General features: G+C 40.2%; 1 protein-coding gene and 1 non-coding gene across 3 annotated transcripts; one reads left to right on the forward strand and one right to left on the reverse strand.

Annotated features, from left to right (window-relative positions):
- Positions 1-346: 346 nt before the first annotated feature.
- On the forward strand, positions 347-23,561 carry TBC1D31 (TBC1 domain family member 31). 2 transcript variants are annotated; one of them, XM_063173638.1, is made up of 22 exons: positions 347-423; positions 2,725-2,871; positions 3,397-3,512; positions 5,391-5,569; positions 7,768-7,919; positions 8,370-8,529; positions 8,775-8,975; positions 10,135-10,311; positions 11,123-11,202; positions 11,306-11,452; positions 11,729-11,862; positions 12,852-12,985; positions 13,561-13,740; positions 14,726-14,958; positions 15,547-15,696; positions 16,889-17,024; positions 19,630-19,767; positions 20,595-20,771; positions 21,182-21,332; positions 22,386-22,502; positions 22,646-22,675; positions 23,203-23,561. In XM_063173638.1, exons 1-22 carry the CDS (start codon positions 347-349, stop codon positions 23,394-23,396), a joined length of 3,210 nt encoding a protein of 1,069 aa, XP_063029708.1. In that variant the 3' UTR covers positions 23,397-23,561. The 2 variants fall into 2 exon arrangements, with proteins under 2 accessions (XP_063029708.1, XP_063029716.1); XM_063173646.1 differs by lacking the exon at positions 22,646-22,675.
- Positions 23,562-24,949: 1,388 nt separating this feature from the next.
- Positions 24,950-25,022, reverse strand: TRNAM-CAU (transfer RNA methionine (anticodon CAU)). Its single transcript has one exon. It is a non-coding gene; the product is annotated as a tRNA-Met (tRNA).
- Between the last annotated feature and the right edge of the window lie 44 nt (positions 25,023-25,066).

Here is a 25,066-nt window from a genome sequence, read left to right on the forward strand (position 1 = left end):
AGCCACCTTCTGAGTGACCTATTGCACTGCGTTATAAACATACTTGCCTATAAAACGACGTTTTTACTTCATTGCCCGGCGCTGGCCGCGCTCCGCTCTCCGTCCCCACCCAGGTCGCCGCGCGACGCCCATGAGCAAAACTACAACTCCCAGCAGCCCACGAGGACGCAGTTGAAGCTGTTCCATTCCCCGATATCTGGGGGGGGGGGGGGGACACGCTCGCCACCCTTCCGGCTCCTCCTCATTGGTGAAGCGGGAGCGGGCTGTACCACGCGAACGGCGTCCCCCGGCGCGGAGCGTGGGCGGAGCCCTGAGGGCAGCGCGGGAGCGGCGGCGCCGGGCGGGGATGGAGCGCTGCGATCTGGGCGAGCGGCGGCGCGGGCCCATCTGGAGCCGCAGGGCGGGGGCGGCCGCACCGCGGGGGTAACGGGGCCGGGCCGGGGGTGGCGGCTGCCCGAGAGGAGCGGGCGGACGGGGCGGGGCCGGCCCGGGCCCACCTGAGCCTCTGCAGGGTGGTTGAAGGGGCAGCCCGGGGATAGCCGTTCAGATTACGAAAGGAGCGCGTTCCCCTCGGGTCACAGACTCGCTGCGGTTGGAAGGGGCCTCTGGAGATCATCCGGTCCAAGCCCTGCCACGGCACGGCCACCTAGAGCAGGGTCCGGGTGGGCTTGGTATGTCTCCGGAGAGGGACACTCCACCACCTCCCGGGCAGCCTGTTTGGTGCCCTGCCATCCTCAACGTGCGGTTCTTCCTCCTGCTGAGGTGAAACTTTGGTGTTTTGGTTTAAGGCCGTTGCTCCTCTCCTGTCGCTGGGCAGCACCGAGAAGAGTCCGGCACGGATGCTCTTGGCACCCGCCCTTGAGATACTCACAGATATTAATGGGATGCGCTCCTGAAGGCGGAGCCGGTCCCCAAGGAGGCGCTGACAACCCCGCGCTCAGGCTGCTCAGCTCGGCCGGGCACTTACCCTGGTTTAGGTGTATTGAATAAAATGCCACGGAGAAATTCCGGGAGATTAATCGCAGGGTGGTGTGATGTGTAAATACTGCCTGGTCTGAGCTGAAGAGCAGCAGCACAAACGCTGCTTTGGAGGCCTCTGTCCTGGGGGACTCTGGAGGCTGCCCCGTGAGCTCCTGACTCTGTTCTCCTGGCTTAGTTCAGTTGCAGGGAAACTCCTGAAAGGCAGAGAGTGACCTTGGAAAGGTCCGGGGTGGGGGCTGTAGCTGCAGTGATAGGTACTTGTGTTTCAGGGTGGTTTTAGAAGCAGAAGTCATACTTCATTTGTTAGGGCCTTGAATGTCATAATCCCACACAAACATCACTAGATTTCAATTACACTTTAAAATATTTTATCTTTCTAATTTCATTTTTATGGCCCTTTTATTGAAGAAAAGAATGGGCTTAATAGTGAGGTGCAATTAGTTTTATTTCTAGTCTGCACCATAGCTGTATCTGTTCACTGAGAGTTTGTGACAAACCCCCAGCCCCATGAAGGTGCTGGGTAGCATATTCCGTGTCTCAGAGCTATCAGCATCTCATATAACTATGGTCAGAGCATTCTGCAAGTGCTCTGCAGTCTTTAATCAGCCTGCCAGTATCTGGCACAGTTTTGGTGTTTAGCTTGGCTGTGAATTCACATCCAAGTGATTATACAAAATTATTGGCTTGTTAGGCAATAAATCCAGGAATAGCAGATCTTCCAAATCTCAATGTCCTGCTTCCTGGAAAACCCTTCCTCTTACAGCTTATTCTGCACATTTCTGCATCTAGCTCTGTTTTATGTGGGCAGCACCGTACAAGGATAGAAGTGGAAAATTGCAAACTTTTGTTCTACAATAGCTCAGATGAATAGTAATAAATAAGGCTTTTTTCATAGAATCATAGAATGGTTTGGAGTGGAAAGAGGCCTCAAAGATCACCTAGTTCCAACCCCCCAGACACCTTCCACTGGACCAGGCTGCTCAGGGCACCATCCAGCCTGGCCTTGAGCACTTCCAGGGATGGAGCATCCAGAACTTCTCTAGGGAGCCTGGTTGTCTCACCACCCTCACAGTAAAGAATTTTTTCCCAGTGTTTAATGTAAACCTACTCTCTTTCAGTTTGAAGCAATTCATCCTTGTCCTGTCATTCCAGGCCTTTGTAAAAAGTCTCTGTCCACCTTTCTTGTAGGCTCCTTTCAGGTGCTGGAAGGCCACAATTAGGTCACATCAGAGCCTTCTCTTTTCCAAGCTTAACAATCCCAATACTTTTGAAGACTGTGAAAAGAAGTGATATTAAAACTGATTTTCCCCACATCTAAACAGACTGGTTTCTTACAGTAATGCACAGTTTCTCAGTTCTCTAGAATGTTTCTTTGCAGTGGTAATGATGAGCCAGGTTCCTTGCTCAGTTTTGAATTGGGCTTTCAGATACATCAGTATATATTAGTGTTATTCATTATTAATGGAGATCAGGTAACCAGGAACCACACAAAGGGATTGTGAATGGTGAATTTCCCCCTTCTGCTTTACATGCCTCCTACCCACCTTCCAACCCAGTGAATTACTGCCTTTGTAGTGTATTTTTATATTAGAAATACATGGGTTTCATGGGAGATTTTTCATAGAACATGCAAAATCAGAATTGGAAAATCATAAGATAGAAACATTTTAATCCTATGTCTTAGAGATATAAATGTTAATAAAATGATTCTAAGCATGGTTGTTTTGCTGGCTTTCTTCACAGAGTTATGGTGAACATAACCCACAGTGTCCAAGGGTACCATTCCAAGACAATACATTTTCTGAATGTGGCTTTTGACAGTTCTGGGGATTCCCTCCTCGCTGGAGACCGCCAGGGGAATATCTATGTTTTTGACTTGAATGGGAACAGGTAAGAATATTTCTATCAAGACTTTTTAATTGTCTGAGACATCTGTAGCATTCAGGGGTGTGGAACTTGCCTGGACAGGATCCCACAGGTCAGGTTTTAACTAGATAGTTTTAAATAGGTAATCATTTGCTCAGGGCTAAAAGTTCAACCCAGTGTCTCATGTAGGCTCCCTAAATGTTATTTCATTAGTTTAGCTGCTCAAAAAATCAGAGGCTTGCCACTGTAAAAAGAACAACAATGCCATAGAACTTAAGGGTACCACCAGAAGTTACTGTTGGGCCAGTACAGATCAGTGAGTGACCACAAATTACAGTAGACTAGACCTAGTGTTTTCATTTGCAGAAATACATCAACCAGTCTTTCAGCATTTTACAACTGAGTTTGGATATTATTTCCTTACTCCCTTCTTCTGAGTTTATTTTTTTCTCTCTGTGTAATGTATTGAAACCAATTAAATTATTACTTCACTTGACATTAAATGAACCAAAGCTTCCTAACACAATGAGAATGTGTATTTTTAAATAGGTTCAACCTTGTTCAGAGAACAATGCAGGCTTGCACTGCTTTGGCATTTAATCTTCGCAGAAAGACAGAGTTCCTTGTGGCTTTGGCAGATTATTCTGTTAAGTGCTTTGATACAGGTAAGGAGAGATTTCAAGGCTTAAATTTTATCTGTAATGGCATGAAAACTTACATAATTTTAGTTTTGAGCTTACATTTTTCAATAATTTGTTTTATGCAAATTATACTATGTATTTCATGCCATCTGTCTGAAAAGAAAAGTTTGGGCCTGTGTTGGTTGTAGTCCTTGGGTAAATGAAGCTAAATGAACCCTTTGCTTTGCCAAAGTTCTTTATTCTCACTGAGTCACACAGGCATTTGTTTAACTGAAGTCCACCACAGGATTGTAGTTAGGTATGTTACCTTTTTTTTAAGCAGTTTTTAATATGTTTACTTAGAATGAGGTACTGTATTAAAATAAAGCCAAAGCCAGTTGACAGTATGTTAGTTTGCAACTGAACAAATTCTTGATTATATTTACAGTAAAATATTTGAACAAAGTTTTAGACAATGTACAAACATTTAGACAATGTACACTAAAAGAAATGTCAATACTTTTGAGTATTCAAGTAATTCTATATCCTTATTGAAAAGCAATATTAAAAATTAACATTACAGCTGTGTGTCTCTGTCTTGATTAGAAGTTAAATGGTGAAGGGCAGTGACAATTCATTCTTCATAAATTATTCTTTACCTATTAGAAAATGCATTTGTAATGTCTCCATTATATCCAATTATTATCTGAATTTAAATATTTTTAAAAAGCTGTTGGAATCACTCATCTACAGTTTTAGGGCTTGAGATTATCTGTGAAGATTTTAATGTAGCACAATGTTCCTCAAAACAGAGGAAGAGTCAGAGTTAAGGTCTGAAATCCCCTGCACTCTTTCTTATCTTTTCAACAACAACAAGACCAAACTTAGATGTTTGGATGCACTTAGAAAAATCTTTATTACTCCAGAGAGTACTGCATGTTCATGTGGTGCTGTTTCCAGATACCAAGTCATACTGAAGAATGTTCTAAAATATGAAAGGTACTCACCCAAACTGGTGCAGTTCTTTAGGGTATTAGACACTTCTTAGCTCTTGGGCTCCATCCCCTTCTTTAGAGGACACTCTCTAATCCCCTGTCGCCTCTCAGGTGATGACAGCTTTAAGCACTCCATTGTTTGTAAGCACAGCAGAAAGTTTGACTGTTGGTCTTTATGAGCTGCTTTATGGCCATTTCCTATCTTTGATGCCACAGCAGTAGCTGGAACCACTCCATGGGCTGCCAGGCAAACCACCCAGTGTAAACAGTGTAATTGCCACCAGTGCAGTTTGGTTGCTGAGGGAAGATTAGTGGTCATGCAGTCACAAGTGGGAGACATTGTAGTCAGAGGAGCCATTTCTTTAGAATGCAGTGCACAGCATAAAAATGTTTAAGGTTCTAAAAGAATTAATGAGCTGTTGCTTTCTGACTCTGCCGTTCTGTAGTCATAGCCTGTTGTCATTAAACCTTTTTTCTTTGCACCTGTAAATAGTTGTGTAATCATTCACACATTCTGTCCACAAGTAAAAACAAGAATTCTCACTAGAACATTCAGTCTCAGCTTCTGTGGGTGTTCACATCAGATATTCTGTGAGGCATGCTGAACTTAACTGATCACATTGTTCATGGCTTTTTAAGATTGATTTTTAGGCTAAATGAATCAAGTCTGTGCAAGCTGGCTTTCTGTGCAGAACTGAGCATAATTTGTAAAATGTTATTTAGAGATGAGGAGAAGGTTGTGCCTCTAAAGTATAATACCTATATGAAGACTGATATCTTTGTTTCTTGTGTGTTGGGCTGTGATGGTAAATGGTTATGTACTAGTTATGCTTAAAAGTCTCTCACAGCATAGTGTTGACAATAAAGACTAAAGTAGTAGTTGTTTCACTTTGAATGGCTTTCATATCTTTTTCATCAACTTGTGCAGGAACCCAGGAGCTAGTTAGTTGGATGAGAGGCCATGAATCTTCTGTGTCTTCCATCTCTGTCCATGGCTCAGGCAAGTATGCCATCACCACTTCCACTGACACAGCTCAACTGTGGGACCTGGACACCTTCCAAAGGATAAGGAAGCTGAATGTTCGTCAGTCTGTGGGCATACAAAAGGTGAGTAAAGAGCAACTGCTAAAGGTGAACAAGCACACCACAGTAGGTACAACATCACATATTAAAATCACATTACTTGTAAATAGTCTTCAAAATACAGGTTAATCTTTTTTATCATCTTTGGGCATCTCATCTTAACATTCTTCCCATCACATCACCCAGATCATTGAAATAATGGCTCAGTAGTTGCAAAGATCTCCTGGGAACTTTTAAGGAACTTCCATCTTTAGAGATACTCAAAACTTGCTTGGACATGACCTTGACTGACCCAATTTAACTAGGAATTTGGAACCATCTTCTAGGTTGACCTTGCATCAGCCTAGGGTGGGCTCAGAGGACCTGTGTAGATTGATTGCATCCTGAATGGTAGTAGGATTTAAGGGTGTTGTTAAAAAAACAGTGGGAACAAATGACGCTGCAAAGGAACTCAGCAAAAAGAAATCACTGCTTCTCAGCCTGGTGGTTCCTTTGGTTCTGTTTGCTGCACAGACACACTGGAACAGCACGGGATGAGAAGGATGACATGTTTGTGTCAGGGAGTGGTTTAAGTAGGTCTCCCTTAGCATTACACTATTTTAAACAGGTCTGCCTGCGCCACCAAATGTCACACTTGGTCTAGGTACTGCAGAAAGTCCTGACCCAGTGCCTGAGCATGGCTTGCACACATGCTGCCCTGCAGTGAATAGTCTGACAAACACCACTTCAAACCAAGCCTCTCGTCAGGCTGGCCACTAAAAAGCCATGCTGCTTTTGCAGAGAACCAGGCTATTCATTTGTGTGTCCTCACCCACTTCTGGGTCAGGCAGAAATTCTGTCAGCTTAAAATAGTCGCCTAGCAATTACTGGGAAAGATCATCCATCAATTTTTGTTTGTTTGTTTTATTAAAACTGATGTGTAGCACATGTTGCTAAAATAATTATAACATCTTTCCTCCAAAGATGGATGCATTTCTCTAGTGAAGATTTTTCTAGTGCTCAGTATCTTTCTTTCTTTGTGTAGGCTATGTGTAGGGACTTCTTATTGCTAAGTGGCTCTTGGAATTTGGTAGGATGAGGATGTTGCAGTATGGAAACAACTTTTAAAGCCAAACAGTAGAGATTATGATTGAATTAATAGATCACATTTGGGAATCAGGAGCCTGCTCTGTGTGGTGCTACCATTTCTTACAGGACATTATGCAAATGATCTAGATTTCATTTTCCTGTCTTTGGAATAATGGTATTTATTCTCATTCCACAGTCTAAGACATACAGGTCTTAGACTGTGCTTTACTGAAGTTCAGATTTATTATTAGACTGCAGGCCCGACACTCAGTATGCAAAGCTGGATTCTTGCTTGCTCTCTGAGCCACTGCAGCAGTGTCACTCATCTTGTGTGCTTTTTGGTGCCTCTTGAGCCCAGTTGCACTCCAACATACACCTTCTGTTAGGTTGGCATGGGGCAAAACTAATTTAAAAATATAGAGACTGTGGTGCAGAGTGAACAGACAGCAGGTGAGACAGATGAGAATACAACACATCTACAATGATCATTTCCAAAGCATCACTGTTTATTCAACAGCTGCTTGTGACCATCCTGTGGTATTTTTCTATGGCAAAGCAGAAAATTACCAACTATTTGGTACTCCAGTTTACCAAAATTCATTTGCTCTCAATTCTTTGTCTGGTCTTCCTCAGGGACCCTGAAGGAGGACAGATAGCTCAGTCTGTCTGAAGATAAATTACTCTGGTAGCTGAGATGACTCTTTTCCCCACAGGTTACTTTTGCTCACTGTCAAGTGACTCATTTGTTTCAGTTACTAAGATGAAACCCAGCCCACATATCCATATTTCCAGATTTTCAAGGCCCCAAGAGATCATTCAGATCAAAATTATGAACTTTGTAGCACTGACTTAATCTCAGCCAGTGATGTCCCCAACGTTTATATTGCGTCCTTGCTGCACTCATTGGGAACAATAAAGTTTAACAGTCATAAAAACAAGACAGATAAAATTTAACAGTTATTTCAGTGAGTTAAACTGGCTTAGCAAAGGGTACAACACATTTTAAACAGTGCAAGGAGAGCAACCCTACTCTTCTCTAGGCTGTTACAGTAATAGCCACACCTGCCATGTTTTATTTTGCCATGCACTTTGGTAATTTAAAATGTACTTCCTTGACAACATCCCATTTTTTTTTCTTTTCCATATTCTTCCAGGTTTTTTTTCTTCCATTGAGTAACACCATTCTCAGCTGTTTCAAAGATAATTCTGTTTTTGCATGGGAATTCGATACTCTTCACTGTAAATACCAGTTGTCACCTCCTGTAGAAGGTTCTGTATTATTTTATAAGGTGTTTGCTGTTACCAGGTAAATTGCTATTTTAAACATTCTAAAGGCAGACTATAAAAAATATGGTTTTAAGCAGATTCTCTTTCTTTATTTGTAATACTTTGTGGAAGTATTGATCTATCTACTGTGATAAGCTTTTGAACTCTGCTGTGACTGATACTTTCAGCAAAGATCAGTAGCAGTTTTTATTATAGTCCCATAACAGTTGAAATAAATTAGGCTGATTTTTAATGATCACTAAAATAAGGTTTAAATTTTATTTTATAATATCCTTTAAGGATAATATCCTATCCTTTACTAAAGCAAATTTTATTTTAGGAGCTACTTTGTTCTTTCAGGAGAGTATCACAGGAATAATGGCCAACTCAAAAGTAATTTGAGGGCATAGAACAAACTGAACAATCTCTCTTTTTAGCTAACACTAATTTAAATTATAGTGTGCTGATGGAAGCTTTCCCTGTGATGCAGGGATGGTCGGACTTTGGTAGCTGGTGGGAAATCAAATCATCTTCACTTATGGTGTTTGGAATTAAAGCAGTTGATAAAAATAATCCAGATGCCGGAGAAGGTGCGAGCCATCCGTCACCTGGAATTCCTCCCTGACAGTTTTGATGGGGGCTCCAATCAGGTCAGTTTTTTCATAAAGCTTAAGACAGGAGTGTTTGGGTAGTGGATTCAACACCTGTCCTTGGAGGGCTTTTGGGGGGCTCCAGGGATTTAGGGGTATATGATACAAAAGGAAAGTTATTGTGCTGAATCTTTGCTCAGCTGCTCCTTTAACTTAATGAAATGTCATTGCTGAATTGGGTATTCAAGTTATTCCACTTTGTTTTATATTGACAGTATTAATGGATGAATCCTTTTAACTTGTAGGTCCTTGGAGTGTTAAGTCAAGATAATATTATGAGATTTATCAATATAGAAACATCCCAAATTCTTTTTGACATTGGGAGTCCTGAAGAGGGAATTAGTACAGCTGTGATTAGTCCAAATGGACGGTATATTGCTTCAGTAATGGAAAATGGGAGCCTTAACTTATACAGTGTCCAAGCTTTGACTCAAGAAGGAAATAAGGTAGAGTATTTTACATTTCTTAAAACAGTAGTAAGTCCTCTTAAAGATGATCTTTGTCTGCATAAGCAGACTGCATCAGCAGTAGTTTGCAGAGGTGCCTATTTAGCAATACAAATAAAGAAAAAGTGATTTGTACAGTTTCCTTCATAGTTCCTCCAGCCTGTCAGGTAACTTGGTGTTTTTAAGGTATAGTGTTGGAAGGGGGAGATGGTATTTCTTTCTATAGCAGTTTGTGTGCATCAATTTCTTTTTGTAATAGTGTTTTGGAGGAGATGGAAACAGAATAATTGGGCCTCTTCTGTTCCATTTCCTACAGGAAATACTTTGCAGCTAATGCTCTCTTAAACTGTGGGCACAAATGGTGTTTTTGTTACTGTGATTTTATTCTTCTTACTGTGTTATTGGATACCAGCACCCATCATTCATGGCACAATGATACACTCCTAATCCTCCCTAAATAACAAACATTCTAAATACCAGTTCTTATTTTATTACATTAATTTATTAATGGGAGTCAGGTTTCTAAATACAAAATTCCATATATCTTTAATCACCGTGTCTTTGATGTAAACAGTAAGCAGCTATGGATAATGATGGAGCTGGAGCTGAGGAAGGATGTGTAAAGATGTCACAGCATTCCATTTGCACTTTTGCTGACAATTTGACATGAACTGGCATATCCACTTTGTCACTTGCTTTCACAATCTCCAGCATTGAATTAATTAATACCTGCCTTACACTGCAGACTAATTAAAGTTTGTAAAGGTGTTCTGTATTCTTTTAACTGGTGCTATAGAAATGCAAAATATTTTAATGACATTGAGAAACACACTAAAGTAAATAACCTTAACAGTGCATGATACACATCTATAGTATCCCAATTATATTTTTACTGTTTGCTAAGCAAGGGAATAATATGATGTTTGAGTTAGCTTGGAAGCTACATAAACCTTCCCATAGTTAGAGCAATTTTATTTGTGGACGTCCTTTTCCAGGAGTATACAATCTATATCTGTTTGTTTATAGTATAAATGTGGTTCTAGTCTTCTTTTTATGGCCATCATACTCAAAAATGTAGCATATAAAATAAACAACAAATTATATTTCTGTGTAATCTGTCTTACAAGATTTTAACCAAGCTATTCTCACTTAATACTAGCCTCCACCATTCACGTTCAAAGTTGTAGAAGATGGGCCCAAGTACACATCAGAGGCAAATAAACTGATCACAAAAGTGACTTCAGAAAGGTCAAAGGGGCCATGGAAATCCAAACAAAGCAAAATTCAAAGCAGATTGCTGAAACTGCAAGCAAATACATCACTTGAAAATAAAGAGGTAGGAAGAAATTGCCAATATTTTGTCCTTCAGTCTGCAGTGTTTATATTTCATTGCCATTTGCTTTAAAAAATAAATTCAGGCACTGAAGCACTTGGGTATTTGAGCAGAGCAGGGATTAAGGAAATTTTAGTACCATTTTCTCTCTCTATTTAGCCCATACTCCTACAGTATGTGACACAGCCACAGCTGCCTCCAGTCTGGGGTACCTCTGCAGTTGTTCAAGCAACTTGTGACACATTTGGTATTTGCTAGATCTGATCTGCTTCCCTGCAGAAAGCCAACTGGCACATCTAAAATGTCTGCCTAGAATCCATTTCCTTTTTTTCTTCATTATTTAGAAGATGAATTACTGTTACATTTATTCCCCTCTGTCATCACAGTGCCATTTTTTCTCTCTGTCTTTACCTTGTGCCTTTTTTGTGTGTATATATACATTATATATATATTCCTGTTTATGTGTCACCATATGATCTATTTCTTATGTTAGTAATGATTGTTTCTTATGTTAGTATTCTTTATGTTTTGCTATATGCATCATTTATTTGTACACAGTTCAGCCAGTTTGGGTCTGATCTGCTTCTGACTGAAATCAATGGCAGCTGTTCTCTGAGTTCAGGAGACAATAAATGATGACGGAATTACCTTTTTGTTGTTGTTCAAGTTCCTGGGACTATGTAGCAGACAGCAATACATGTTTGATTTTTTCTTTGACATTATGTGATAAACTTCAATATTTTGCCACTCTCATTGATTAAAGTGCAAAGAAAGAGAAAATGGTTACATTTACTGTTGATCTCCTGTTTTGTAGAATGAATTACCAGGTGGATTAAACAAGAAACGTCTGCAGGCCTTACTGAAAGGATTTGGAGAATATCCAGCTAAGTACAGGTGTTTTTTATGTGCATGTTCATGCTTGCACAAAATAAAATTGCTTGTGTTTACTGGCCTGTGAAAAAGAATTTCCTTGACTAAGGCTGCATTTTAATTGCAGGATGTTTGTTTGGCGTTCCTTATTACAACTTCCTGAAAACCACTTGGCATTCAGTAGCCTGATAGATAGGGGAATCCACAGTGCATTTGTAAATATTCAGAAAGAGTATCCTATCAAAAGTGGGAAACTGCTGAGAGTTCTACAGAGGTAAAATATGTATTTGTATTTATTTAAAATAGTACTGATTTTTATTTTCAAAGTCACCTGAAATGTATCCAGTAGCTGGAAACAGCTGTAAGAAAATTTCTAAAATGACATAGTAGTGCCCTCATGCAGTTTTGTTTTGGCAACTCCTACAATCCTGCATCTGTCTTGAAGTTCACAATTTTTCTGTGTTGTGGTTGTAAAATACATGCTATATTTTTATTTGGTTTTGGATCAATGTTTCCTACACAACATTTTTTTGTTTGCCTCTGTGTACAGGACCTTGTCAGCTCTAGCTCACTGGTCTGCTATCTTTGCTGAGATACCTTACATGCCTTTGCTAGCATTCCCATTTGTAAAATTATTCCAGAACAACCAGCTGATCTGCTTTGAGGTTGTTGCTACAGTAGTAGGTAAGCAATTATTTTAAAAACTCAGATACGCTTCAACATGTTTAAGCTTTCCAAAGCAAAAGAGTTTTTCCTGCTGAAATGAACAAGTTATTTCCTTATTTATAGGTCACCATTGGTGTTACCAGGAATTAATATGGAGCTTAAAACAAAAACCTCAAAATATGAGACTTCCTTTTGCAGTGTTTCTAGCAAAAAGTTAGCAGTTTTAACAGTGTTTGTAAAGTCTAATTGAAATGTATCTAGCATTTGCAAACTCATATGTATCTAGTGTAATTATATCATAATAATTAAGTCTCTGAGACATGGGAAAAGTAGTCACAGCCACCCAGCCTACCTGTCACCTGCTCCCAGCCAACAGGGAATGATCTCTTTCAAGGTTTGAATGATCTCTCAACTAAACTCTGTTTAGTTGTCTTCAGCATCACATTTGTCTGAACACTGGCTGTGGCAGTCTTCTGGAGAAACATTCTAAATTAAAGTGCTTTACACTTAAATTAGTTGTTGCAGCTGCTGCTAAATCTACAGAAGATATGTGCTGCCAAGCATACATACCCACTTTGCAACCACATGCTGTTGGTGAATAAGTATCCAAGTTTACAGAAATTATTCTTAGTATGTTAAAAATTACTTGATCCAGACTGTAGTTTTGTGAGACAGAAACACTGATTTAAGTATTCCCATCTGCCTCCCATGCCTTAGTCCCACAGCTCACAGATTTTTTTTCACTTTGTATTTGAGCCAGATCAGTTCTTCAGTCTGGTACACAGTGTACTGACACAAAACCCATGCCAGTGCAGCTGGAGGAGCAGTGTACTGTGGGAATGGTTTAGAAACACTCAGAAAGAGAAGAGATGGGAGTATCTTAAATAGGTTCTGCTGCTTGAAACATCTCCTTAAATGCATCAGCTTGGTTACCCAACTTCAGAGTTGTCACGAGTCTTTTGCTCTGGATTACAGTGGATTGTGTTCAGCTTCTTGTTCTCTTTCAGTTAATTTTTGCCAACACTGGTTTGAGTACTTTCCCAATCCTCCAATTAATGTCCTTGGTATGATGGAAAATGTTTTGGCACATCATGACAAAGAACTGCTTCAGCATTTAATAAAATACAATGTGACTTCACAGGTAATAGTCTGGACAGCTTTTGTATGCAAAAATATACTGCAGTGAATAATAGTGCACTGTTCTTTTATTTCAATGAATTTCTAGTTTGGGGGAGTTTTCATTAAATAGCAGTGAATTCTGTGGGAGTGTAAAGAATATATCATTGATTTCCTGTTGTTTTTCCTTGTCCATGATCATATGTATGCTACTTTAGTTCCTTAGAAGTTCTTTGTTTTCAAGTCCACATTGCTGAAAAATCTACTCATCAAATTATAAATGTACCTTTTTTTAACATGGACATAAGTGTGATGAATTAATTTTCTAATCCCTGTTTATCATTAGGGATGATTTTAGCTTCACGAATCTAAACAGAACATTCAGACATCCAGTGAAATAAGAAATGTATTTGTAATCACCCCAGATTACTTTGAATGTTTAGAGTAGGTGGTGAAACTTATCTTGAAATGTTCTGTTATTTCCTTTTTCATAAATTAGTACACTCTTGGTATAAGGCAAGAAAAATCACATTGTTTCTTTAAAAGGAGTGGTAAAATTGTACTAATGGACTATTTTGTCAATTTTCCCAAATAATTCAGGTTTATGCTTGGCCTCTCCTAGAAACACTATTATCTGAGGTTCTAACAAGAGAAGAATGGCTGAAAGCCTTTGACAATATTTTCTCCAACCATCCTTCATACTTTCTAATGATTGTCATTGCCTATGTTATATGTTCCAGAGCTTCCTTGCTCCACTGTAATCAAGCAGCAGATTTTGAGGTAAACATTTTCATATTTAAGTTAATCATGTGGAAAAGATGTATAAAACATTGTATCTGTTGTTAGGTTACAAGGAGATCCATTTCCAAATTAATATCTGGTACTTGACAAATACACAATAAATGAGTAAAACACTGAGCAGTTTCCTGCAGTTTCATGCAAGGAGAACTTTAAAAGCTTTCATAAGCTTTCTAATGTCCCTAAAGGCTATTTTTTAAATTTCAATAGTTCATCAAGCACAAAATAATTCTGTCTCTTTTTGGAGGATCTAGTATGGACTTCTGCCTCTGGAGACAATACACAATAATTCTGTAATGTTGTATCATTATCCTCTTGTCAGATTTTCAAAATTAGTCAGTATTATTGGATGTTCTCTGAAGCTAAATTAAAATGTTTCCTTATGTTTAATGTTCCATGGGAAGAGGATTCTTTTTCTTATGAAAAATCTGTGTAGGCAAACACAGGGTTTCACCTCTAGAATGTGCTTATGAGCAGTCAATTTGACTGACACCAAGCAGATAACATTATTGCTATGTTTAATAATGACCATTTAGAGATTTTCTTGGTAGATAAGATCTTTGACAGGAAGAATAGTTCTGCAAGAGGAGAAACTTCTGAGCTTCATGGCTGAACACTGAAAGTCAAGGCAGGTTTATCCAGTGGTAGGAGTCACTGTTGGACACTCTAAATTGACACCCAGCTTCCCAAATCCCTTACACAGCTGCCATTTGAGGAGAAGGAAAAGAACCACAGCATCCTTTCCCACCTTGAAGAAGTTTGGCTCAAGTCACTTGAGCTGGTGATGTTTTATGAATTGGTAGGGAAAACTTTAAAAACTTTTAAAATTAACTGTTGAAATATATATCTTGCTATTTTTCATGATAATTCCCAGATATGTGTATTAAAAATAAATATATATTTGTGTAAAAATACATAAAAGTGCATAATCTTGTGTAGAATGTAAATGGCAGCATGTCTCTTACAGTTTTTCTTTCATCACCGTAACAACGTGGACATTGATGTTGTGATTAAGGAAGCCTATCATCTTATGGAGGCTACACCTCTGGATATCCATCCCCAGCAAATGCTTGAGGACTTCACACCACTTACAAAAGAACAGTACCCTGTGTTTAATAAATATCCCATGTTCATTGTGAATTATCAAGCTCAGAAATGGGAGAAGATCAGACAAGATGAAATTGAATACTTGAAAGAGAGGTATTAACGAGAAATTGAAGACAGTCTGAGTCAGTCTCTTTGTATGTTATAATGTGTAGTCTTGAGAAGAGAAAGAAGAAAACTCAGGGAAAGGACTTGAAATAGCTGCTAAAGGTTGAGAGTTACTTAGTTTGACATGTTTTTACATTAAATCATTAGTCTTATCTTAAATAAAAATGTCTGCTAATTAGCAGAAGATATTGGGCTACAAGTCACTGAACTTGGAAGCTCATAGCCAGAGCCTAAACCTCTGTTGACCTTGAGGGGCCCAGGTTTTGAAGGGCCAGGAGTTCTTAGCTTGCTTTTGAAATCAGTGGGTACCATGATGCCAAGGCACCCTTAGAAACCAGGTTTTGTTAAGAATGTGAGGGAGAGAGTACCTGCACTCATCTGTAATGCCCTGTTGTCTCTAACAGTCATTGTGGTAGCTCTTCCTCATGTACCTTGTCACTATGAAGGGGATGCCAGATTCTTTCATGTCATCTCATTTCAGCAGCTCTTTGCTAGTGCTGTCATCAATTTCAAAGTAATCAAGTGATTTCTTGATATTTGGTTTGAATGATTAACATGTGACTTCCTTCCGTGTAGACAGTTAGCACATGAATCAGAAGCCAAAGCACAGGAACAGAAAGCAGAAGATGAAGCCTGGTATCAAAGGCAGAAATTACTTCAAGAAGCTGAAGAACAGAGACAAAAAATCCTACTGGAAGAAGAGAAGTTGGCAGAACAGAGGCAGAGGTATTAGAATATAGGAAGCATTAGGGGTCTGGCTACTGTAGCCTGCTATTACATTTTTAACCATGAGTAAAGGAGAAATAACCACTAATTTGTACAAATTGTAATGTGGGATAACTGTGGTCTGGTGGGTCATATTTTGGTTAGGAATTAAGTGATCTGGGTTGTATTACTACCTCACCTCTTACTCCCTGGAGGGAATACAGCAGATTGGAGGTCAAGTCACTTCATATTCTTGTCTCAGCTCCCAGCCATTTTTCTGGTTCCTTCAGATTGGGAAGTCTCTTAAACAGTCAGCTGCTGTGTGTCTGCACTCTGAGACTTCAGGCTTGCATTGTGGGCACACCCACACTGCAGATACAAAAGTCACTTACAGGATCAGTGACTGTGCACAGTCTTGGACTTCTAGTGGATCTAGACAAACAACTGCTTTGTGTATCAGTTTATAAGCAAAGAGTTGTGATGGTAATGAAGCTGAACTGTAAGTCTGCACCTTTTGCAGTTGTGAAGGTTTAAGAGAATTTCAACATCTCTGTAATTTCTTAGATGAACTACAGGTAATCATGGAATCATTTAAGTTGGAAATTACCTTTAAGATGATCAAGTCTAACAGTTAACCCAGCACTGCCAGGTTCACCACTAAACCATGTCCCTAACCACCACATTTTTGAGCACATCTCCTAAATCTCTGTAACCTACAGAGTTGGGTTGTTTTTTTTTTTCTTTTTAAGAGAACAGCAAGACTTTATTTACAAATTAATCCTTGAGTTTCTGGTTTTGTTTCTTGAAAGAGTTTGATATTTACCAAATAAACTTTTTTGGGACTAATTTTGTGCAGGAAGAGATACCAGGACACTGGCAGTTATTCTAAGGAGTAGTTTCCTGTTTTGGACCCTTACAACATTAAACTAGTACTTATTAAAGTGGAGCAGAAACAGGGCACAGGACTATAAAGCTTAATTTAAGATATTGCCATTAGAAGATGTGTGTCTGTGAATTTCATTTTGTCTCATAAATGAAAACTGGACATTTTACAGGAAAGAAAGCAGCCGTCCTAAGCTTTGTTAAGCTGGAGATGAGCTCATAGTAATTAATGGCTAACTGCATTGTGTGTTTGTGCTCTTTGGTTCTGACCTTTTATGTATACAGTATTATTTCTGTTATTTGTTTATTTCTGTTTATTTTGGCCTTGAAGGCTTGCTGTGGTGAAAAGAGAACTGAAAGTAAAAGAACTGCAACTTTTAGATGGTTCAAGAAGGCGTTTTCTGAACTACCACCAAGATCAGCTTCAAATGGAACTGAAATGTCTCGATGATGAAATTGCAAGAAAGGTTGAGTATTGCTCAGTAGGGAAAATAAACAAGGAAAAAGGGCATAACTAAAATTTTAGTTGATATACTGTGATCTGTGAGCCCAGAGGTATATTTAGCATGAGGCAGACTGCTTCAAGTGGTAAATGCATTATTTATCAGTTAGTGGCAGTGTTGAAAAATGTAATGAGCTCCTTAAAGGACTAGTGAATTCTCAGCTGTCTGTGGGCTGTATGTCCAGATTGCAAATTAACTCTGCCATTGATTGAGAGGCAGGCTCCACAGTGGCCTCTGGCCAGGCCTGGCTCTGCCTCCCAATCACTAACCCAGGCACCATGGCATGCAGTTGTGCCATGGGAATGGTGCTGAGAATGGAAGGGTTTGCAGCTCATGGGCACTTTCTGAGCCTTTGCAGGGCCATTCCTGGTGTCTCAGTAACACACTTCACAGAGCACAGTGCAGCTGGGGGGCTGTTTCTGCAGTCAGGGCACTGTAACACTCCTCAGCTCCAGCTCAGCTCAGGTTCTGCCAGGTGCAAAGCAGCCCCTTCCCCTTCTGCCCACTGTCCTCCAGAGCATTCTGGCTTCAGGGACTCCTTCCTCGATTCAGAGCTGCCTGTGGCAGGTTTTCAACATTAGTTCAAGACTGGTATTTCCCTAACATAGCTTGGCTGGATGCAAAACTCTTCTGTGCCTCTTCTCCACCTTGCCCTGTACTTTTGTTATGCAGTATTTTCCATTCTTCATATGACAGAAAATTAACCAGAACTTAGGAACATGGGGTTTGGACATTCTTTTTGATAATGTTTTTTTAAAGCAAAAGAACAAGGCATCTATGAGACAGCAGGTAACAAATGCTGTCCAAGATACAGAATCTGAATCACAGAAGCAGCTTTTTGAACAGGTAATTATTGGGGAACTGTCCAACATACAAATATTAAATGGTTGTTCATCTGAAGTTCTTGGATTTGATTGTGTTCATGCAACCATACCTTGTGAGGAGAAATGGGGGTGTGGTATTTTTCTCCTTTCTCTTTAATGATTTTTTTAGAGTAAATCCTCTGTTGATAATAGCATTAACACAATTCACTGTTGTCTTGGGGAGTTTTGGGTAAAAACAGTTATATCCTCCCCATTTCATTGTTTTCCTCTGCTGAGGTATCATTTGCTTGCTGCTGGGTTTAGTTATGGGCTCAGCTTGAGGGAAGTGAGGAGCATGAAAATAAGAAATAAGTGTATAACAATGTGTTCCTCATCCAGAAACTCCCACCTTTTCATCTGTGATATCCAGACATATCTGCATTTTCTGGAGAGAACAGTATAGCAGATTGATGTAGGTGATGAAAAAATGTCTAGTTGCCAATAACATCATTAAGCAAAAAGGAGTGGATGGTTCATCAGGAATGTGCAGTTCCTTTCTGAAATGACTGATTTATTCAGAAATATGGCTATTCAGTAATAAATGGCTTTAATCAGTAATTCTGTTTAAAGTTAAATTTTAATTAATTATTATAAATAATTATTATAAATTACTGCAAAGCAAGGATGCCAATGCAAGGCTTTAGAAATGTTCATTTTGATTAAAAATACTCAGTTAAGTGTTTAGAAATCAAAGCTACATGTACCCATCTTGAGTATGTGTAGATCCAACAGAATAAAGGAGAAGTAGACATCCAGCTCTCTGACCCTCATTTTGAAACATGTCAGTTTATCTTTGGTTTTTTTAAAGCTTTCGGTCATAAACTTGTTATAATCCATACTGAGCACGACTGGGCTAAATTTCTGTTAGCATTTATTTATTCAATGCACAGCCAACTGTATTGTGGCTACGTAACACAAACCAGGCTAAGCTCATTTGTATTCATGTAAAGTCAGCTCTCTAAGGAACTAATTCTGCAGTGATCATCCTCTCCAGGCTAGAAAGGTAGCAATTATTTAACTAACTGAGGATCTCTGTTTGCCTACAAGAGTCTGTGCAGACAGGCTTTCCCTGCACTGTCTCCCTGCTGTCAGCAAGGGTCCCTGCTCCAGCTCCAAAGGATGTTGACTTTGCCTCAGCTGCTCAGTAGATTCTTACAGGCCTGGGAAGGAGTTTTAACTTTTGCAGAAAATTGTGTAGATGTACCCTGGTGAATGTGAAGAAAAGGTGGTAAGCTGAAATGCTGTTTCTAGGTCTGCTGTTGTTTGTACTACTTTAGAAATCATCTCTGCATTCAGGCTGCAGATGTGTTTATTACAAACCCCAGTGCCATGAAACACACTTTATAGTTATGAAACATTTTGGGGTTTTGGCTAAAATTTGCCATAAATTGCAGAATATTTTCATTATGAATCTAGTTCATTTAGGTTGGAATTCTGCTTTTATTCACCACAGTAATCTGGAGAATGGAATTACATCCCTTGTCATGACTCAGACCACTGTTATGACTCATGCTTCATCTCGTTCCAAGTGGATAAAACAGCAGGGTCTATGACTTTCTTGGACAGTTATGAAATGTAGGGGGATGAGATGTGTGGATATATTCAAATACTAGTTTAATGAAATTTTAATAAATGTTAAAGAGATGGAATTACCAATGTGAGCTAGTAGCTTAGCAACAATAATTCTTGTTTTGTGTGCTTGGCAGCATCTAATCAAAGACCAAGAGGCAGTTACAAAGAAAATGAAAGAGGTGCAGGCCCATCGAAGAAGGGTGGATCTGGAAGATCAACGTGTTCAGAGATTGATAGAAATGGATAAAGAAGAAATACAGAAAGCTCAGACAGTAAGATGATTGGATCTTAACGTGTTCTGGGGAGTCAATATGCTAACTTATACAAGTAGTACTGGTTAATAGTATTTTGACTGTATGAATTAGTTCAAGTCCATATGGAATATTTTCTAAAGAAATCTAATTTCTAGATACCTATATTAATAGATTAAGATTCTATGTTTAAAGTTTAGAGATTTCCAAAAAACTGAAGTGTCCAAACATCTGTATAATATTGAAATTCTCTGGACCTGCCAGAAATATTAGCTTTTATTTTTTTACTTCTCAAAACTTAGAAAGCATGTAAGACTCAAAAGTGCTTTTCAAAACAAGTCATCCTCCTGATAAGGAACATGTTTTGTTTGTAACCATAACAAAATAAAAGAAAGCCTCAAAGGAGATTTCAGTTGGTAGTACTTGGCAGGAAATTCAGCTGTAGAAGCTGTCTTCTAGATCACAGTAATGAATGTGTGTAGCTTGACATTAGGAATTGCTCAGATTTTCAAGCTCAGAACTTGTAACTGCACAGTTGGAGAAATAGTTGCAGCTATCCCACTGCCCATATGCTTGGCATCTGCATTTGTGTATTGTCTAGAAATAAACATATGGGTCTGAATTTTTGTAAACAGCATTTGATTTTTGGAAGCAGATGGATGTGGGTGAAAGTATTGGCATTCAGGTATCAATCTTATGTCAGCTGCAGCTGTTAGTGCAGCTAGTGGCTCTAGCAGGGACACCTGACAGGGATCCTGGAGACCACCTCAGTTTGTCCTGCCTGCTCTGTAGGTAGGGCTGTGCACTTGGAATAGACTGAATTTCTGGTAAGAAAGGTGTTTTATTAGGTGGCTGAAGAAAATGTAGCCAGAGGTGAGCAGAAGTACACTGACAGTGACTGGAGACCCAGGTGGGATGAGCAGGACCAGGAGGAGTGCTACAGAGAGATTGCCAAGCTCCTGCATGACAACAGGGTGAGAGAAGCTGAACTGCTCAAGGCCATGAGGGAGGCAGAAGAAAAAAAGGTATTTGCATAATTTCTTTTTCTAAGTGGGCCTGGCAAATATTGTAACCCCCTATAAAAGGGAGTGCAGAAAGCTGAAATGTATTAGAGAAACATTTGGTTAGAATTCTCCTTTTCTGTTTTGACTGGGAGTTTCTGGAAGCACAAAAGTGAATTGGTAAGGGTGGTTTAGCCTTAGGAAAGCATATTCCTATTTCTGTAAGTTCCTCTCATTTTTATTCTCTGACCCAAGACTTTTACCTTTCTCCAGATGTTTGAATGAGACATTTTTCAAAGTGAAACCTTCACACAGCTGACTATCATATTTTGATTTTAGGATGATGTGTAATCTGTAATAATCCAGATGGTTCTATTTGTTGCTTTTTCCTTGCAACACATCTGTTGAAGACATTTAATATCTCTGTTGCACAGCAGGAAGATGTTGTACAGAATAAAGCCCAACTGGAGGAAGAGCAGAAGGTGGCTGCTGCTGCAGATGGGCACAGGAAGCAGTTCTCAGATGACAGAATGAATGATGAGTTAGAACTGGCTGAGAAGCTGCAGAGGGAAGATGGCTGTTTTGGTGAGCATACAGAACTGTAGATAACACAGTTCTGGGTGGATGTTGGCATGAAGCATTCAACGACTGAACACAAATGAACTGTCCAATATTGGGGATAAACTTAAGCATAATTCCTTTACTAAGCACTCCATAACTGCTTATTGGCAATATTCTTTCATGAAACAGATGTATCTATTTTCCAAGGCCAGACTTAGAAAGAAATCTCAGTTTGACACCTATAAAATGCAGCAATATAAATGGCATTTTTGGTCGGAGCACAGGTCTAGCTCATCTTAAAATAATTTTAAAATCGCATCCATTAGAAATTTTCTGTCAAATAATATTTTCCTATGACATACAGTATTATACCAAGAAGTGGTATAATACTCACATACAGTATTATAGCATAATACTTGTGCTTTTTCTAAGTGTTTGTTAAAAAAAACCAAAAAACTCCAACACATTTATGTGCTTCCTGAATTGTTCAGTACATCCTTCTCAAGTGCTGCATTTGTGTGTTTTTGCAGGTATTTCTCCTACCCCCCACCATGCTACCAAGGCTTACATAAAATTAGTGATTAATATTAGGGTTAGGTGATTAGTATTGCTTTGGGCAAACTTTTTCAGCCTTTGTCCTTATTTACTTAATGTCTTAGTATGAAGTATTTTGCAACTGTGCATAATTAAAATGGGTGGCTCCTAAAACTACAAGCATGAGTAGCCATATTCCATATGATCTTAGTGGCCTGTTTGTCAGAAGATTAATTATATAAGAAGAAACAGCACATGTAATTTCTTAAAGAGCTGTAATTTCTTGAAGGGAATTTTAAGAAATTAATGAAATTACAGAGCTGTAATTCCTTAAAATGAAATGCTGTGATGCATAGCTTTGACCCGAAGAGTAGAAGCATTGACCTGTAATTCTGAGCAAATTGTGCTTGCCATTAACTGGAGTGGGTGATTGTTCTACCTTTGCTTCCTGGAGAAAAACTGTTTTACCTCCAGCTAGAAAAATGCACTAAAAACTTTTAGTAATTTTAATTTACAAAGAACCCTTCTTTCCATTTCCCACAGAGAGACTGCATGATTTAAAGGCCAGGTGTACAGAGAGAGGGGTGGAAGTCCAGCAGGTGCCAGGGTCTGGAAACATCTCTCCCAGTGATCTGTCTACATTAGCATCATCACTACGCAGTAAGTGTTTAAGTTAGGAGTGTTTTTCACATTTGGTTTCAGAGCATTGCTGGAACACCCAGCTGTGTGATTGAGCCATTAGCTGTGTAGGTGTTTAGTGGATAGTAAAACCAGTTTATTGTTGTGTTCTCTTTCACCTGCAGAAAATGTCTTTGCTCCCAGGGATGGCGTAGGTAAGAAGTGCCTGAAGTGTGTCACGTTATGAGAGTGGTCCTAGTAAACCTCAGCCTAATTTAGTTGCATTCTGACCTGATCATCTTGCCAATGCTTTTCCTGTCTTCATAGCTGTTTGTGATTTGAGAATGTTGAGAGGCTGTAGAGCTGTCTTTCATCAAAATCTGACTGGGAGTTATAGTCAAGAATAAGTCTAATTTCTTCTGGTCTGTCTCTGTCCTAGTTACTCTGGGACAGAGACAGGCAGTGAAAGCAGTTTCAGTTGCAATGCACCTTACGTACAAAGGTCTGCAGGCAATGGGAACCTCTGGACCTGCTGTGGCCCCCATTAGCATCTGACCTGGTAGCCAACAGAGGCACTGCTCTCACAGAACTTGCTCTCACCAGTCTGAGGGCTGCCTCACATCCAGGGGTACTGAAAGCCAGCATTTCTCTGCCAGACATGTCTGTTTTGCAGCAGGTGTTTGTAGTGCTTATGGAAAAGCAGCAGTTGCAGTGCTAAGTTTGTTGCCCTGTTTGTCCTCAGGCAGGAGCCGGGCCGAGCTGGCGCGCCGGGAGCGGGAGCTGATGGCCGAGGTGCGGCGCCTCAGACGCAGGATCGCCTCACGGGCCCGGGCCGGGCTCCCTGCAGCCCCCTCCCCAGCACAGCCTGCTCGCCCTGAGGGGACTTGCACTGCACCTTTAGCTGCACCTTCAAATTATTCATCAGTGAAAAGCTAAATATGTATAGTGTGTATAGTGTGATTCAAGATGGATCGTAGACTTATTAAAGGCTTTTGGAGATATTTTTATGTAAGAATAAAATCATAGCTAGAAAATATGTCTTTTGTTTGTAACCTTGTTGTTATTTTTTACTTCTAAAATAAACTAATTTTTTACCATTAAGTTACTGAATGTGCAGTGTTTGTATATTTCATTTTTTTTGGTGGCTGCCCTGACTTGAAGAAACAAACCACTGTTAAAATGTTGGTTTTGTCAGTGATGTGAAAGTGGATTCTACAAGTTGCAGCAGGGAAATCTGCAATCAGAGAAAAGAATCCTTTCCAGCGAGAGCCAAACACTGAAACCAAGGCCCAGAGTGGATGTGGAGCACTTGCTGCTGGAGATGCATGTAGTTGTTACACATATTAGCAAGTTCATTCCATGAGAAAGAAAGGGATAGAGGATCTAAACAAATACCTTGTTTTTCGTAGTGCTTGTGGTACTGATGGCTTTTGACCCAAGTCAAGAACATTATGTGGTGTTACAGTAAAAGGGAATAGGGCAAAGTCAATTAGAGTGAATCATCCATAATTGCTACACACCATGCTGATACAGGGGTAGACTTGGCCCTGTAAAAATATGAGGACTGGGATCTTAATTTGTTCTGCTTCCCCTGGGGTTTCGCTGATGCTCTTTGGGGCATCAGTATGGGAGCAGAATGCTCCTGCTGGCCCTGGGGCTGAGGCACTGGACAGACCCAGGATGATACCCCTGACCTGCAGCTTTTTGTCACCTGGGGCGGGGAACAGCCTCTCTGCTGCTCGTTAAATTACATGAAAACCTAAAAGCACAAAGCTCTACCTGGTTTTCCTTGCCTTAACATCCTCTGCATCTGGAAGTAGAAAGAGTCACATTAGCAGCATCCAGGATCCATAGAAATGTCACTGCAGAGTGACATTTCAGCAGAGTGTGGAGAAGAGGCATCATTCCTTTTCAAAGGGAGAAAAATGCAACAAGCCAGGATCATCTCGGAGGCAGAGGGAGTAGATGAGAAAAACTGGCGTTCTCTGATGATTGTCTTGGAGTTTACATATACTTATTTCTATATTTAAAGGGAAATATTAAATTCACTGAGGTTTTGACCTGCACCATGAGCTATGTCTGTGTCTGCCTGTGGTTTGTAAAAGGGTAAAGCTGTAAATGTGCATAAACTGGAGCGTGTCTCGCAGGCAGGGCCGGTATCCGGCCGTGTCCCCACAGCAGCTCCTGGGCCCTGCCCACAGCCCGACCTCGAGTGTGCCCACTGCCCACCACAGGAGCCATTGCCCGTGCCCACAGGCCTGCAGGGCTCGCACACAGCCCGGGGGCTGCCAAAAGCGAGAACAACCGCAGGAGTTACTCCCATGGCCCAGCACCGGCAGAGACAGGCCCTTGACCCGGAACCGCCGCTTCGGAAATCACGACGAGCACGGCTCGGGAGTCACGGACCGGCTCGGGGCGCGGTGTCGGGCGAGTTTGTCACCGCTAAAAGCGCGGGGGACGCTGCCGAAAGCAAAACAGCTGCCCGCCTTTGCCCCGTGTGAGGATCGAACTCACGACCTTCAGATTATGAGACTGACGCGCTACCTACTGCGCTAACGAGGCGGCTGAATAGTCGGCCTCCGTGAGGGCTCTTAGTACTACCAGCG

The sequence above is a fragment of the Melospiza melodia genome, chromosome 1, assembly GCF_035770615.1.
Source record: "Melospiza melodia melodia isolate bMelMel2 chromosome 1, bMelMel2.pri, whole genome shotgun sequence".
Lineage (NCBI taxonomy): Eukaryota > Metazoa > Chordata > Aves > Passeriformes > Passerellidae > Melospiza > Melospiza melodia.

Excerpts from the sequence above, each read along its gene's own strand:
- TBC1D31 (XM_063173638.1), top strand. The coding sequence starts at position 347 with ATGGAGCGCTGCGATCTGGGCGAGCGGCGGCGCGGGCCCATCTGGAGC. Across the intron at positions 10,312-11,122 it reads CATCACTTGAAAATAAAGAG|AATGAATTACCAGGTGGATT; the intron begins GTAGGAAGAAAT and ends CCTGTTTTGTAG. Across the intron at positions 22,503-22,645 it reads ATTAGCATCATCACTACGCA|AAAATGTCTTTGCTCCCAGG; the intron begins GTAAGTGTTTAA and ends TTTCACCTGCAG.